The sequence below is a fragment of the Panthera pardus genome, unplaced genomic scaffold, assembly GCF_024362965.1.
Source record: "Panthera pardus isolate Hobbes unplaced genomic scaffold, ASM2436296v1 HiC_scaffold_16, whole genome shotgun sequence".
NCBI classification, from domain to species: Eukaryota; Metazoa; Chordata; class Mammalia; order Carnivora; family Felidae; genus Panthera; species Panthera pardus.
The window spans coordinates 13,040,829-13,058,315 of NW_026526721.1; the positions used below are offsets into that span (position 1 = coordinate 13,040,829).

Below are 17,487 nucleotides of genomic sequence, written 5' to 3' on the forward strand. Positions count from 1 at the left end.
ACACATACATACATTTACGTGTGTATGATTTACACATAAACACATACTCGAGGCTCAAGCTTTTCAATTAACAGTGAACCTGTAAAACCAGACCAGAACCACTGCCCACACTTTGAGACTCACAGTGCGCTGTGAAGCTGGCACAGTAGAGCCAGAGGAAAAGCACGCTTCACCCCCCGGGACCACACGCAGAGGCTGTCATCTACAACAAGCACCCCAGTTAGGTCTAGGACTTTGGGCTTTGGTTTATTCATTGCTGATTCATGACCTAATTAGCTGTTCATTGAAACTTTTATTTGAGGAGTGCCTGGGTGGCTTAGTTGGTTAAGCATCTGACTCTTGATTTCAGCTCGGGTCATGATCCCAGGATCGTGGGATCGAGCCCTGCGCCGATCTGTGCTGACCGTGGAGCCTTCTTAAGATTCATTCTCATTCTCATTTTCTCTCTCTCCCTCTCTCTTTCCCTCTCTCCCTCTCTCCCTCTCTCTCTCGGGACACCTGGGTGGTTTAGTCAGTTAACCATCTGACTTTGGTTCAGGTCATGATCTCGCAGTTCATGGGTTTGAGCCCTGCATTAGGCTCTCTGCTATCAGCAAAAAGTGTGCTTCAGCTCCTTCGTCCCCCTCTCTCTGCCCCCTCCCCAATCTTGTGCATGCTCTCTCTCACTCTCTCTCTCTCTTTCTGAAGAAAAAAAAAAATTAAAGAAAAAGATTCCTGGGGCACCTGGGTGGCTCAGTTGGTTAAGCATCTGACTTCGGCTCAGGTCAGGATCTCACAACTTGTGGATTCAAGCCCCGCGTGGGGCTCTGCGTTGACAGCTCAGAACCTGGAGCCTGCTTCGGATTCTGTGTCTCCCTCTCTCCCTGACCCTCCCCTCTGCTCACACTCTGTCTGTCTGTCTCTCTCTCTCAAAAATAAACATTAAAAAATTAAAAAAAAAAAAGATTCCCTTTGCTCTTCTCCCCTGCTCATGCTCTCTTTTAAAAAAAAAAATTAATAATAAAAATAAAAATAATTTTTAATGCTTTAAAAAACTTGTTTTTATTGAGTGAGAGAGGGCGCAAGTGAGCAGGGGTGGTGAGAGAGAGAGAGAAAGAGAATCCCATGAGGGGCAGAGAGAATGAAAGGAGAGGGAGAGAGAGAGAGAGAGAGAGAGAGAGAGAGAGAGGGAGAGAGGGAGAGAGGGAGGGAGAGAGGGAAAGAGGGAGGGAGAGAGAGAGAGAGAGAGAGAGAGAGAGAGAAGCAGGGCTTGTGCTCACCCCACGTGGGACCCAGAGTCACGAATCCTGCTAAACTTGAGAGTCCTGGGCCCCACAGGATGGCCAGTCACTCTGCAAAATCAGTACAACAGTACCTACCATAAAAGTCCACTGTAAGGAAAAAATTATATCATGCAGCGAAGCATCTAGGACATAGCCCAGCAGATGGTACAAGATCCGTAAGTGTTTATGATTATTATTGTTATCAGTATTACATCCACGTGCTGAAAGCAAAGAGCAAGCACTCATCGCTTTGCTGCAGGTTTTTGGTGATTCGGGAGGTCATGAAATCCCTGGGTTGCTCCACACACACGAAGGATTCGCTGGGATCTGACTGCATCCGACCATCCCTACCCAGAAATAGTTAAGATTCCTGGAGGGCACGACATGTCCTTGCTTCCTCTGCCCTCAGCACCCCGCTCTGTGCTCAGTGGGTGCCCATCACTGCCGTCCACTCTCCCGTGTTCCATTCACAGAGCTCGGCAAACAGCAGGAAGCGATCGAGAGGGCACCTTCATGAAACAAGAGTGGCTCAACAGAGGCAGAATGAAAGCCAGATGCCTTCCCAGAAAGCCACGGGATGGGATGTAACAGCACAAGAACTCAGTACGGGATAAAAATGGCAGAAGTAACGCAAAGAGGGAGACAAAAAGCAATCGAATGGCTCAGAGAATGGGCAGGAGAAGCAAGCCGGATGGCAAAATGTTTTGGCAGCGATTTGGTTTAGGAGACCGATCCACTTATTTAAAAATTATAGTCCAAGAGACAGATCCAAACCTCCATATATCTCCATGGGCAACATCCAAAAAAAAATGTATGTTTGCAAATAGCAACTCTGCCCATCTGTCGCGGTGTCGGCACATTTTCTCTGGGAAGAGCTGAGGGTCCATCAACAGCCCCATGACACGGCAAGATATGCTTCTGCTTCTGGCTGGTCACCTGTCACTCTGCTACCTAGGCGCCTTCCTTAACAAATCCCTACAAAAGGCACAGCTGTTCCGGGGCTGGGGTTTTCTCCCAAAGAACGCCGGCTGGACAACCTGTCCAACCACCTCATCCCTCACACATGCGTACCCACGCACTGCAAGGACTGGAGAGACAGCACCTGAGGACCCAGTCCCCGCCAGCTCAGGTTATCCACGGACCACCTTCGTGTCCTGGGAACATCAAAGCATTCTCTGATGCATCCAGAAAATATTTACGATGCACCTTGTCTGTTCCAGGTACTATTCCAGACACTAGGGACAGAGCGGCGATCCCTTCCTCACGGGGCTTACGGTCCAGTGGGGAGACAAACAACAAACACATCAACACATAAATATTTACCAGGGGGTCAGATGACATCATGGGTTGAATTTTGTCCTCCCCAAATTCCTGTCTTTAAGTCTTGTCTTAATCTGTCCAAGCTGCTATAACAAAATACCACAGATGGGGTGGCTTAGAAACAACAGAAATTTATTTCTCACGGTTTTGGAGGCTTCAAGGTCACGATCAAGGAGCTTACAGATTGGGCGTCTGGTGCGAGTTCCCTTTCTGGTTCACAGACAGTCATCTTGCTGTGTTTTTGCGGGGGCCACGGGAGACTTCTGGGGTCTCTTCTACAGTTTTATTCATGGAGGCTCTGCCCTCATGCCTAATCACTTCCTAAAGATCCCACCATCACTGGAGCTTAAGCTCCAACATATGAATTCTAGGGGGACATAACCAATCAGACGATAGCAAGTCCTAACTCCCAGTACCTCAGACTGTCACCTGATTTGGACATACAGTCTTTCTTAATTTTTTTTTTTATTTTAGAGAGAGAACACAAGTGGGGGAGAGGGACAGAGGTAAAGAGAGGGAGAATCTTAAGCAGGCTCCACACTCAGCGCAACTCAGGGCTGAATTCGATGACCCTAGGATGATGACCTCAGCCAAAGTCAAGAGTCAGATGCTCAACCGACTGAGCCCCCCAGGTGCCCCATGGACATACACCCTTTACAGAGGTAATCAAGTTAAAGTAAGATCATTAGGATGGGCTCTAATTTAATATAGCTGGCGTCCTTCTAAAAAGGGGAAATGAGGATACAGAGACAGACACACGCACAAGGAAGATGACGGAAGAGTCACAGGGAAAAAAACACAGTCATCTGCAAGCCAACGAGAGAGGCCTGGAACACATTCCCCTTTACAGCCCTCAGAAAGAACCAGCCCTACTGGCACCTTGATTTTGGACTTTTAGCCTCCAGAGCTGTGTGGCAACGTGGGACCTGGGTGGCTCAGTCGGTTCAGCGTCCGACTCTTGGTTTCGGCTCAGGTCATGATCTCACAGTTCATGGGCTCGAGCCCCATGTCAGGCTCCATGCTGATGGTATAGAGCCTGCTTGGTATTCTTTCTCCCTCTGTCTCTGCCCCTCCCCTTCTCTCTCTCTCTCTCACTTTCTCTCTCCCTCTTAAAATAAAAAAGAAACTTAGAAAAAAGGGGGGGGGGGGTAGCTGGGTGGCTCAGTCGGTTAAGCGTCTGACTTCAGCTCAGGTCATGATCTCATGGTTTGTGAGTTCGAGCCCCATGTGGGGCTCTGTGCTGATGGCTCGGAGCCTAGAGCCTGCTTTGGATTCTGTGTCTCCCTCTCTCTCTGCCCCTCCCCCACTCATGTTCTCCCTCTTTTTCTCTCTCTCCCTCAGAAATAAAATAAACCTTAAAAAATTAAAAAAGAAAAAGATCTGTGCGACAATAAATTTAAGTTTGAGCCACCCAGTGTGTGGCAAGCAGCCCCCAGCAAGCTAATAGAGGGGATGAGAAGCACTTTGAAGAAAGACAAAGCAGGGTGAAGAAGGGGCAGAAAGCGACAAGCGTCATCAGAACAAGGTCATACTGACCTCTAGGATTCCAAACACCAGGGTCCAGGTGTTCAGCCCACGAGCACCACTCTCCATAGGGCTTATGGGTAGACAAAAGATCCCACAGGGTCCCAAGGCATATTTTTACCCAAGTGCCTACCCTTGACTTAGCGCACTTTATGTCCAAGTTAAGTGGCAAAAGTATTCATTTCCCTCCATATTCCTCTTTTTCTTTCTTATCAACCACCCACCAAAAAATTCTTTCTATTGACTTTCCCCTGAAGAGGTTATGGGACCAGGATTCAGAGTTGTCCCAGCAAAAGTCAAGGTCTTCCAAAGATGTGTCTACACTCTATCATGCCCTATGCCCATGACCCAGGCATAGTGGGAGCAGGGGGTCAGAATCACATGCCTAGTCCAAGGTCATGGTTGTAGAACCAGCCTGCCTGGTCTGAGTGTTATCTGCAATTTCAGCCCAATCAGCACAGGAGCTGGCAAACCAAGGTGACTCAAATCTTCATCCCAACAATGCACAAACCTCCATTCAGTCAGCAGAGTCGACAGAGGTGGGCAACGAAGCATTGGCTCTTAATATTCTGCGGGTAAATAACACCTTTTAGAATCCAATGGAAGTCATGGACGCTCTCCCCGGAAATATAATTATCCACAAACAATTTACAGGGGTTCATAGACCTGCAAAGCTCACCTACGGTCCCTCTCTAGTTTGTGGGGGCCAGGGATATAACCTCTGTGATGGCAAGAATCACCAGGAAACAAGGACAAAGATTAAGCAGGCAGCAGGAGAAGATAGCTGCAAAATCTGTCACTGTCCTTAACATACAAAGGGTGTCTATAAACCGAGAAGAAAAAGACCAAAAACCCAGACGCAAATGGTGGACAGGAACAACGAACAGCAATGACATGCAAATTGTTGTTAAACATGAAAGTATGCTCAGTGTCCTTGTAAATAAGAGAAACTGCAAAGAGGGGCACCTGGGTGGCTCAGTCGGTTGAGCATCTGACTTCGGCTCAGGTCATGATCTCACGGCTCGTGGGTTCGAGCTCTGCATCGGGCTCTGTGCTGATGGCTCAGAGCCTGGAGTCTGCTTCAGATTCTGTGTCTCCCTCTCTCTCTGCCCCTCACCTGCTCACACTCTGTCTCCCTCTCTCTCAAAAATAAATAAACGTTAAAATTTTTTTAAAAAAGAGAGAGAAACTATAAGGAAAACTGGATACCTTGTTTAATCTACTAGATTAGCAAAGATCAAAAAGTTTAAAGAGTGCCTTGTATTGACAAAGATATGGAAAGATACCCTCCACACACACACACACACACACACACACACACACACACACACACACACACCCCACCCCGCCATGTTAGGTTGACATGTGCAGAAACTGACCAAACTCTATGGAAGGCAATTTGACAATATTTATTAATAGTTAAAAACAGTCATACCCTTTCACCGAAGACTGGGAACTTATCCCTCCCTCAGCTATACTTGAAACGTTTACAAAATAACGGGCACAGATGTTTACTGCAGCAGAGTTTGAGAATAACAAAAAATTGGATACAACCTAAATGTCCATTCTTTAATTGCCTTTAATTCTTTAAGTAACGTCCATGGACTTCACCAACAGGGAATAATACAGTAAATACGTTAGCTCCGTACCGTGAATAAAATGCAGCAATTAAAAATAATGAGGAGGCGCCTGGATGGCTCAGTCAGTTAAGCGTCTGACTCTTGGTTTCGGTTCAGGTCATGATGTCACGGTTTCATGGGTTCGAGCCCCGCGTCGGGCTCTGTGCTGACAATGTGGAGCCTGCCTGGGATTCTCTGTCTCCCTCTCTCTCTGCCCCTCCCCCACTTGTGCTGTCTCCCTCAAAATAAATAAATAAAAAATTATAATGAGGCAATCCCATAGTCGTTTGGGGGAAGGATGTTCAACACGTATTACTAAGTGAAAAAGGCAAGACACTGAACAGCATTCACAGTGTAAAAAAGTGTACCTTTCTATACATTTACAATATGTATATACTGTATGTATATTGTATGCACATAGAGCGTCCCTGGAAGGATACACAGGAAACCAGAGGCAGTGTTGCCTCTGGGGAGAGAAAGAACTGTCTGCTGAGGCACACAGGTGAGAGGCAGAATTACCTCCCACCACATACCCTCACAAAGCTTTCGGATTTTAGAACACGAGTCTGTATTAGCCACACCAGATCTTAACCAAACGAAAAAACACACAAAAACGACTAAAAACCAAAAAGAACACACTAACGAGGAAGTGCATAGCCAAGTAGGGAAGAGCCAGCGTAGTGAGGGGGTAAGTGGACGTTAAGAAATGGCTCTGACCCAAGTAGTCTTTGGTTCCCCCGAATGTCCCAAATCATTAACTCTAATTGACAACAGTCCAGTTTCCCACAACTTCTCCCAAAGCCCAGAATGGATTGGGGGGGGGGGGGGGAGGGTCTCTCCCACTGTCTCTGAACTAGACACACTGGTCGACAAGTTAGCCAAACTCCGTTGACACAACGTTCTCCAGAGAAAACACAGAGAACACGTAAAAGTATCCTAAAAGCACCCCCCGCACACCCACACACAACAGAGACCCCAAGAATTCCAACCGAAGAGAAATCTGCAGCCAGAACATTTCCCAAGACACTGAGAGGGTTTGGAGTGTAGACCCCGTGGATGATCCCTCGTTTCAGGTTGAGAGGGATCACAACCGGTCAGCAAGGTAGGGCAGGAAAGCTGTCCACTTTCTTTACGGAAACAGCCAGGTCTCAGATTCAGACTCCCTCCCACCCGGGGCCCTGGCCCTGTCTCCCCCAGGAAGCAGTGGACACCGGGCCCCCCACCTTCTGGCCTTCAGAACTGTGATGGGATAAAATTAAGCCACCTAGTGTATGGCTATTTGTTCCAAAGCCCTAAGAGCACAGATGTGAAGGCCAGAGGGAAAACCTACTCAGGGCTTTCCTCTGCTTCATCAACAGAGGTATGAACACCAGCAAGTTGGTTCCCGTCTGCTCAGGGGCACCGCAAGTATATAGCGAGAAAATGCCCGGAAGACCCCCAAATAAACCCCAAAACGCGCCACACCACAGAGAGGTGGCACTCGTGATACAGGAGATGCAGTGGCTCTGCCCACCTTCGTAGAGGTTATCAGCCTCCTCCGGGGCTGATGGAGGCCCCGAGGTTCACCTCCTTCCTCCTTCCTGGTCATCTTACCAGCCAGCAAGCCCCCCATCGGAGAGCGTGAAATTCAATGCAGGTCAGCACTCAAAGCGGCCAGGGCCCCGGGGCTGAGCAGAGGAAGAGGTTTCACCAGTTTGCTAAAAATAAGGCTTGGGGGTTTATCTATGGGTTTCAATTAGCCAAGGGAGCAGGTCACTTGGTTACCATGAATAATCCAGAGGGGGGTGTAGATCCCGAGGACGTAAATGATACTTCGTGCCCAAATCACCTGGTCACAGAGAACACCCAGCCTGCCCATCCCTCTGGGGCAGACACAGCTGCCGCTCCCCATGCCTCCAGGGGGGACAATCACCCCAATGGGGAGGCAGCCATCCCGCCCTGGAACAGCCAGAACAGAACGCTGTCGTCGAACTCAGCCTGCACGATGACTCAACACCTGCGGACGAAATTTAGGGTTGTACGGCTCTTCCTGGGCACTGCTCAGCACTGCTGTGCCAATGCAAGGCTCCCTTTGAAGTCCACGGGACCCGAGCATCAATGAGCACGAAGAACTGAGCCCTACGTGCCAATTTCCATCACTCACACGTACTTGAAAAAGATGAGACAGGGCAGGAAGTTCAGAAAGAATGCGCTCACCACTGCAGCGTGCAATCTCGGAAATTATAGGCGCTGCCTTGTCACACGCGACACACAGAGCAGGTGTTTTTGCCAAACGCCTCCTTCTTGCCAAGAGATCCCTGCTGAGGATTAATAGGAATTTCCAGTTCTCGAAGCATTTCTTGTTCCTCAGAGCTATTACCCCTAAATTTCTAGCACTTCAAAAAAGAAAAAAAAAAAACCCACAGGATTTAGCACCTGTTTGTTTCAGAAATACTTGCTAAAAAACAGATCTGCCAAAAGGCCATCTCTAAAATTAGTCCTATTTCCTGTTCTGCAACACATAGTAATTTCTATTTTTAGTAACTCCTTCACTCCAGGTATCTGGCACTGTCGTGCTCAAAGCATCATTACCGGCAACTTACTAAGCAGGCAACCCTTATTTTAAGCCCCAAAATAGCTCCGCCTTATTTTCCTTTTTTTTAACCAAAGGGTAGGAGAAGATATTGAGACATCTTAACCAATCATTTCTGTGCCCACCCTTGTACCTTAGAAAGACTTAATCACAAAAGGAGATAACTGTGGCCTCCACCATTTTCCCCTTCGTGCGGTTCTGCCTATAAAACCAGCTCTCTACCTGAGATCTACCTTGCTTTTTCTCTGTAAGCCTTTCCTTTATTTTACCAAGTTTTTAAAAAATGTAACAATAACCTATTATGTGCCCAAATGATGCATTTCATAGGTATCAGGGAACAATCTCAGTGACAGCAAGCCCAACCTCTCTAGGTCTTTCAAAGTCATCACTCAGTACCCCCCCCCCCCCCCCGTTTGCTCTTGGTCTCAACGCCACACAAAACACTTTTCAAAATCTGATTTTGTGGTCAGTTTTCCTCCTCCCCCTATCATCAGGCTCCTTTAGTCACAGACACTGTCCTCAGAGCAGACCAGTTAAGAGCCTCACATGCCCAAGTGAATTATTTATTTTCAAAGCCGTATTAACAGAGAGGACGTCCACTCAAAGCCGAAGGCAGGCAAAAGTGGGTGTCACCCAAACCCATTCTTTCTTTTCAAGCAGTAACAAGGCCATCTAGATTCAAATGACTCTCAAACAAACCACTTCAGAGGAAAGGCTGGCAACTTGCTGTCCGGGAGACAGTGGCAGGAAAGGAAGCCTCTTGATGAGACAGAATTCAAAGTCAGGTAAGGGTGGTTTTCGGTCACCTGGACTGGGCAGTAACATCCGGCAAGGCACGGGGAGGTTCCTGCCCAAATCGTTTTGGAAACGTGCACCAAGTCGAAATGCAACACACACACGCACACACACGCACTCCAAGTGTCCCAAACCAGCAGTACCCTGGATTTTGGTATGAATCACCCAAAACACAGCGCATAGTTTGAGACTGCACCTGTGAAGTCCAAGGCCAAACATGGGTACCCCGTCTACTTCCCTTTCTCCACCCCGGCTTTCAACTTTTTCAAGGGCTGATTCCCCACAAGCTGCCTTGGATCCTGCCACTGAGGGGATGGCACCAGGGCATGCATCCATTTCTTACTACAGTGTTCGTGACTTCATTCCCCTCCCACTGTGATCTATGTCCTTTAAAACAGGAAGGAAAGGACAAAAGTGGCGTGCTCTATCCAAAGTATGCACTCCATAAAGGGGGGCAGTATTGGGATGAGAGGCTTTCCAGGGCCGTTGACATCACACTGTGAGGGACACCTCATTTCCCTTCCCCCAGAGTACTGTCACTTCAAGGTCTCCCCTTGCTAGGCTCCCATGAGTACCCCGTCTCCAGCCTGAAAAGCTTCTTCCTAGCTCATCTTGTAAAAAGAGGGCAAGGCTGCACAGAGTAGGAGGTTGACTTCACCTTCGTTTGGCTTTCGTAAGACAATATCCAGAGCGCGTGTGGATGGGGACTCACAAACTCAGCGATCCTTCCCAAAGTCATGCATGCATACACACACACACACACACACACACACACACACACACACACACACAATTTTAATCTCTACGATCTGCCAAAACCCTAATCTATTAGTTAAGCATCAAAGGTGTTGGATTTGGGAGATAAAAGCTATGAATGACACCCATTGTTTCCTTAAAGCAGGCAATTAAGCGAACTAAAATCCAGATTTCTCACGATGCTTGTACCCCCTGAAGCACTGATTCTCCTGGCTGGAGAACAACACATCAGAATAATCTCCCCAACATCCTCCCCCACCCTAGGAACCACCCTCAGTAACTAGAGCCAATCCAATAGCCTGGGAATGACAATTTTATATCCAATTAGTGCCACACACCCCCTGCTGAGATGAGGTGGAATTCATCATTTATGAAAGATGGGACGGCAGAGAAAGGGCATGAACACCTAAGGGTGAAGAAAGCTCCTCATCGGGACCCCATTCGGGCAAGAGCTCCCCGCATCCAGGCTGTCCTGGGGGCCCAGCACAGAGCTCCAGAAGCTCCGGACAGGGGCTGAGCTGTGAGTGCACCCTCGCTCAGTTCGGCCAAGGCTAACAGCCTTATGTTACGGAGCAAAAATGCACCGGTGAGGAGCTAGAGGCACGACGCGGCATGGGAAAGTGGAAAGAAGCCAGAAGAGGCTGAGCGGTAGGGCAGGCGAGATCAATGTGCTCGTAACGCTGCCCATAGGCCGTCGATATAGTCTCGTCCCTTTCTGCTAAGGTTCAAGCGGGAACATGCACAACCAGACTGAATTCTGAAATGTCTCAAAGGAAAATCAAGTTCTACCACCCATGCTGGCAGGGATTTACCCAGGGATGGGGAAGTGAGCGTACTGTAGTTAGCAAGCTGGGGGGGGGGGGGGGGGGGCCGGCCTGTGCCGGGTGCACAAGTTGGCCAGTCCTCCTGGAGCCAAAGGAGTGAAGTATGCAGTGCTCCCTTCGGACTAGAATGAGGTTAGGAGTGTTTTTTCTTCTTCTTTGAAGAATTACTCAGTTTGGTGAGTTCATTCCGCACACTCCTGTTTTACATGGAAATTCAAGCAAGAGGCACTTTTTAAACTACCCACTCTAACCCCACCTACTCAAAACAAAGGTACCCCACTTGGAGCAGCAGGTAGGAATAGATGGCCAGTGACAAGGGTGATAGAGACCTGCACTCAAATGCAAGGGGCTTCAGGACACAGTGGAGAAAGGAGGAGGGAAACCGAAGCTGGTGAGGTTAGGGACAGACGGGCAGGCCAGCTGGCTCTGGCATCAGGGGTCCAGTGTATGGCATTCCCAGGGACACCCAGGGTGGGCGGACGACCCCAGGTCAGTGGGCAGAAGGGTAGGTAGGAAGTCTATAGCTTCCCGATCCCCCCACAGGGCTGATGCTTCCCTGATCAATGAGCCACTCCAAGCCTCAGAGGAGAGCAAGGGAGTCTTGAGGCTGAGACGACCACGAGCTTGCCCCAAAACTTGGGCAACTCCCAGGCTGGGGCAGCCTCACCGCTTGGGGTGACCCCGTGCCTCTCACCTCCAAAGTAAGTCATCATATCTCGGGGTTCTCACAGTTCCAAGTCACAACTGAGATCTACCTCGGCAGCACCTAGCAAGGGTTCCCAACCGTCTAACTTCTCACAAGTCCGGAGAGGGTGCCCCTCTAGGTCTCTGGGTCTCCTCCTTTGCCTTCCCTTCTCCAAAGATATGAAGGCACCTCCCAAGCCCTGAAATCTGGGGGTATCAGTGTGCTCCCTGCAGGAGCGGGGTCCTTACTGAAGCTCCCACCCGGGGGCTGAGGAGAACGGGGGAGGGATAGAGGGAAGGAGATGGGAATGGCTGAGGGTGGAGGGGTGGGAGATACCCGAAAGCAGGAGTGGGAGGGAACGGGTGGGTGAAGGGGGGCCATGTGAAAACCCTCGTCTGAGCACGAAACACTTCCCTAGCTGCCCCCAGCCCGCAGGTGGAAAAGGCCCCTGGGGTCTCAGCCTTCCCCCAGCTCCTAAGTCCAGGAGGGAAAATCGGACTCGAAGCTCCCCAAGTGGCTCTCCCACCCTCAACCTAGTGGCCCGCGCGCGCAACGTAATGGCCTGGCTCCTGTCGCTCCGCAGATCTGGGGCCCCTGCGGACGCCAAGGGCAGAACCCCTCCACGACCCCCCCACGCGCTGGTGCCCACCAGGCGGCGCCCTTCGAGGAGCAAAAAGGCAGCAGGCGGCTTCGCGGGTCAACGAGCCGCCCCCACCGGGGAAGCCGACCCCAGACCGCCCCCCGCCCCGGGAAAGGCCGGCAGTCCGGCCGCGGGGGCCCGCGCGCGCGTTTGGCTCGTCCCCTCTTTCCACCCGCGAGGAAAAAACGGGATGAGGGGAGGCGCCGAGACTACGGGACTGGACTCCCCGCGCAGTGCTCCCGGCAGGGTCCCCGCCGCCACCCCCCCCCACCCCGCCCCGGGGCCCGCGCCCCGGGCGGCTCACCTTCTCTCCGGTCAGCACGTGCAGCCCCTCGCGCACCTTGGCGAAGGAGCCCTCGCCCAGCTTCCTGCTGCCGATGAGGTAGTTGCCCACGCGCTTGTGGTGCTGGAAGTCGCGGAGCCGCTCGCGGGGCACGCCGCTCACCCAGGCGGGCAGGAAACTTCCCTCGCAGGCCGCCGCCGGCCTGGCCGCGTCCTCGGCGCCGCCGCCGCCCCCGGGCGCCGCAGGCTCGCCCAGCAGCCCGTCCCCCGCCGCCGCCGGCATCGCGCTCGCCCGCGGCCCGCCGGCTCCGCTCGGCTCCCGCGCTCGCGGCTCCTCCTCTGCCGCCGCCGCCGCCGGCGCCGCCGCCTCCTCCGGCCGCCCGGGCTCCTCCCGCCGCCGCCCTGGGCCCGGCCCCGCCCGGCCCGCGTCTCCCGCGCCCCGGGCCGCCGCCGCGCGCCGCGCGCAGACAATAGCCGGCGACGGGGTGTCGGGGACCCGCCCCCAAGAAGTTCTTCTTCGGAGGGTCGCCCGGGCCCCCGCCCGGGTCCCGTGCGGCGGCTGATGACAGTCGCCCCGCTCGCGCGCGCGCGAGGAGCCGGGCTGGCGGGGGGCGCGGTCGGGTACCGGGTCCCGGAGCCCGGGCGCCTCCGCAGCCTCCGCCCTGCCGCCGCCGGCTGGCCCGCGCGGGCTCGGGGCCGGCTCGCTCGTCCTAGCTGCGCGCCGGGGGAGCGCTCCCGCCCGAGAGCAGCGCGCGGCGGGCTGCAGGCGCCCTCTGGAAGGCAGCAGAAGAAAGCCCCATTCAGTTTGAATTTGCAGAAATTCAATCCGGTCGGGGCGGCGGGAACAGATGCGAGCTCCGCTCCGCAGCCTGTGCACTTTCAAATCCCTCGTAGCCCTCCTTCCCCCGCGCGCCACAGCCAAACTCGACCCTCGCTGGAGAGGGGGAGGGCGCGGGGAGGGGAGCGGCGGGAGTGGGCGGCGGAGGCACCTGAGCGCCAGACAGGGGCACCCCGCGCGGCCTCGCAGACGCGCGCTCCCGGGCCGCCGGAGTCGGGCCTCCTCCGGCTGCGCCTTTCGCCCGGATTCTGGGCTTGGGCTTTCTGGACCTTTCGGCGATTGAAATCCAACCCCCACCCCCAGCCGCACCCACCCGGGGCAGGAGGAGGGAGGGCCGAGGGAGGGCTCTCGAAGCCAGTGGACTGGGGTTAGTGCTGGGTGTCCAGTCCGGGCCTGGCACACAGTAGGGCCCTGTGGACCCTGGATAGATGGGTCTGTCCGGGCTCGCGCGCAGACCGGATCGCTGGGTTGGAGGAGGAGCAGCCGCAATCAATAATAGTGGCGGCAGCAACGTAGGAACCTGGGCGTTTGCTGCCTCTGCTTGTGCGTTTACACCTTTGCTTTCCATCGAAACGAAGCCGGTGATTGCAGGAGGAGGTGGATCGCGCTCCCTGCTCCTGAAGGCTTTTGTTCTGTGCGCGCCGTGACTGTGCTCATCCCTCATAAACAAGTGCAGGCTGCCCAGATGACTCTGATTTTTCTCCAGCACCCCAACGCCTTCCCGAACCAAACATGAAGAATCTCGGGAGGGAGAAGCTTGGGGAGGGGAGGTACGTGAAGGGAAGCGTTTACAAATACTACCTGTTGAGCAGCCAGATAAAAGGCGCCGGCGTTTAATGCATACTTAACCCCTGGCATCGCATCAGAGTTGAAAGGAGGATTCGGTCCTAATCAAGTTCCTTAATTGACTTCTCGGTGAATGAGTGTGGCACGATCCCCGTCAGTGCTCTAATTTGGGGCGGGTGGGGCACAGCTGTCATTGATTCACTTGGGGGGTCCTCTGACCCATCTGAAAGGCAACGCGGAGAAACGCCCATTTTAAATAGATCTAATGTGGAACACGCTGTAGTCATCTACTCACAAGTTACGAGTCACCAGCCTCGTTAATGACTGAGCTTGTGTGTTTCTGTCCGGCTTCTCATTGTCCCCGTTTTCCAGTATTACATGTTTTTCGAATGTTTTTTCTTGCTATGCTTACAAGGCTGTGCCACCACCCTACCCCCCACAATTTCTGCAAAACCAATCCAATCGCTTTAATGCCTCTTGACTCAACAAATTTGAGGACAGTTACATGGGGGGGGGGGGGGGGGGGCGCTGTATGACCCGTGCTAGTGCATGCAAAGTAAAATGGCCAACAAATGTCTAGTGAATGAAGAATATAGAGCTCCCTTTGGGGTCATAACCATTCTGAATCACGTTTTGGAGTTTCCCCCAATGTTGTTTATTAATAAAGTATGATTTTTTTTAAATTTTAGGACATTGTATATGAAAATTTGGAGGTTCCTTTATTATGGTATAAGGCACATTTCAGAGACAAAGTTATCTTCTGGGCCTTAAAAAAGTTAGCCTCAGGCACAAAAATGGTTGAAGATGTTTACAGTAGAGATTTTCTTTCCTTTTAATTATGCTGTCAGGGTAGAGGTCAGAAAAGGGGTGAAGAAGAGAGAAAATCCAGGGGCGCTCTGGGCGACTCAGTTGGGTAAGCATCCGACTTCCACTCAGGCTATGATCTCACAGTTCGTGAGTTTGAGCCCAGGTCATGATCTCATGGTTTGTGAGTTTGAGCCCTGCATCGGGCTCTGTGCTGATGGCTCAGAGCCTGGAGCCTGCTTCGGATTCTGTGTCTCCCTCTCTCTCTCTCTGCCCCTCCCATACTCATGCTTGCTCTCTCTCTCTCTCTCTCTCTCAAAATAAACATCAAAAAATTAAAAAAAAAAAAAAGAAAGAAAAAAAAGAAGGGGCGCCTGGGTGGCTCAGTCGGTTAAGCGTCTGACTTCAGCTCAGGTCATGATCTCATGTTCGTGGGTTCAAGCCCCACGTCGGGCTCATGTGCTGACAGCTCGGAGCCTGGAGCCTGCTTCTGATTCTGTGTATCCCTCTCCCTCTGTCCCTCCCCTGCTCACACTCTGTCTCTGTCTCTCAAAAATAAATAAATGTAAAAAGAAATAAGAAGAAGAAGAGAGAAAATCCAGGCCCATTAAATCTTTTTCAAGCCTGATGCCTGGGTTTGATTCAAGTTCACTGCTAATTCCATCAGCTGGGATGAATGCCAAAGAGAAGTCCAAATCCTACCCCTTGCCTGAGGCTTAGGAACTGGCATTTGAACTATAGGTCCTATTCTCTGAAGTGGTCTTGGTTAAAAAGGAAACACCCCAGAAATTCCTTTATGTAAAACAAATTAGTACCCCAAACAATCTACTGCTCTCATAGATGTGCAGAAAACATGCGGTTGAAAAGCAACCGTTGCAGCATTGAAGATTCTCTATGAATTATCCTCAACTAGATTTCTCATCCTCCTGAGGGATCTCCCTGGGCACTGCATTTCAGTGATCTTCCTCCAGAATAGGGCTTCCTCGCCTCTGCACCTCTCCTTATGCCAAACCCACCGCACCAGTCTGCTGCCGACCCATTTCTACCCAGCACAGACGTTCCCTGTCCCATGATACCCTACCAGGGGCTCATCACGGCTCCAACCTCTTTTACTATATATCACTCATTTCATACTTGTGTGTACTGCATTACTTATCACGAGTGTCTTTCTCCCCTCTTAGGCTCACTGAGAACCTAAGGAGCTGTGCCTTAATTTATATTTTATTTGCCCCAGGGCACCTAACACAGTGCCCAAGACGCAGTCCTTATTCAATAAATATTTGTTGAATAAATGAATGAAAGTAACCATTCGCTAATTCTCCAGTGAGTAGAGTTTCGTGGCTCCTGACAGCAAAACTCCATCTGTCCCAGGGAGGAACATTTCTAGTAAGTCTCTAAAAGCATTTGCAGTTAGATTGTTGGTTGCCGTTGAGAGGTCGACTGAAACCATTTGTCTTGCCAAAGATGAGCCAGTGTGTAACTTGGGTGAGTGACCCCTGTAAGAAACATGACCGATTACGGTAGCCTGGAAAGCCACAAAAAGCTTTGTCCCATGGACTCGTACCAGCCGCTTCCTTCCTTCCCATTCCCTCCCTCCATATGGCTGGTGACGGTCTCTGTGCTCCCACAGAACACCAGCTAGGAGACCAGCTGGAAGCAGTCAAAGACAATTAGAAGTAATCAGGCTGGCACGGCCAGGAAATGAAAGTTGGCTAGAGGGGGTTAGGCTGCAGAAGCCGGCTGGTGACTGGAGAAGGAACCGAGAGTGAAGCAAAGACAGCAGGCACGAATAAACTCTGCCTGGAAGACATTTTGTAAGCTCTGCTCGTTAATTCTCCCCCAACGAAGCTGCCAATAAATTCTAGAGGCAGGATTTGCACCCATGTCCCCAGAGTTCATGTCCACCATTATTCTGTCACAACATCCAGCTGCTGAATGCGCCCCGTGCAGGGCTGAGGAAGGAAGGATTCCTCAGAAATAAAGGCGTGTGTGGAAGCGGCCTAGTGTCGTGCCGGAGAGCAAGCTGCCTGCCACACCCCACAATGAAACACTTCTCTGGAAATGAATCGTGACTCACCCCCTCTCTGTGCCTCGGTTTCCTTTATCTGTAAAGCTGCGATATTAAGGAAGTAGGAAGATTGAGTGAGATTGTGCACCCAAGGCCTTCAGCCTGGTGCCTGGCACTTCTAAGCATCTAGTGACCATTATCAATACTCCTTTTGATACCTTTATTAATAGTACATTAACAATTAATTAATACTAATTAATTAATTAATTATTTATTTTAAAATATTATTAATAAATATTATATATGGTATATTATTATATGATATATTATATATCATATATAAAAATATGTATATAAATATATAATAAATATAATGATATAATATACCATATATAATATTTATATATAATTAATTAATTAATAATTATTTTAAAATATTATTAATAAATATTATATATGATATATTATTATATGATATATATCATACATATATAAATATGTATATAAATATATAATAAATATAATGATATAATATATCATATATGATATTTATATAAGATTAATATTAATAATATTAATACATATTTTAAAATATTAATGATTAACACTTAATTAATAATTAATACTACATTAATACATCTCAACACTGAGAGAAGTCATATGAGAATGCCCCAGAATTCCACCCGCACAATTGTCTCTGTTGCTGAGAAACTCAAAGCATTTTCTCCAGGTTGGACTTCTTCCCTGAATCCAGACTTGTGTAGCCAGTCTT

General features: G+C 50.4%; 1 protein-coding gene across 1 annotated transcript in view; it reads right to left on the reverse strand.

Annotated features, from left to right (window-relative positions):
* HUNK (hormonally up-regulated Neu-associated kinase) overlaps positions 1 to 13,341 on the reverse strand; it is a 112,250-nt gene extending 98,909 nt beyond the window's left edge. Inside the window, 1 exon segment of the mRNA XM_019420179.2 lies at positions 12,302 to 13,341. Within this exon segment, the coding sequence (XP_019275724.1) occupies positions 12,302 to 12,562 (261 nt within the window). The 5' untranslated portion in view covers positions 12,563 to 13,341.
* Positions 13,342 to 17,487: the final 4,146 nt, after the last annotated feature.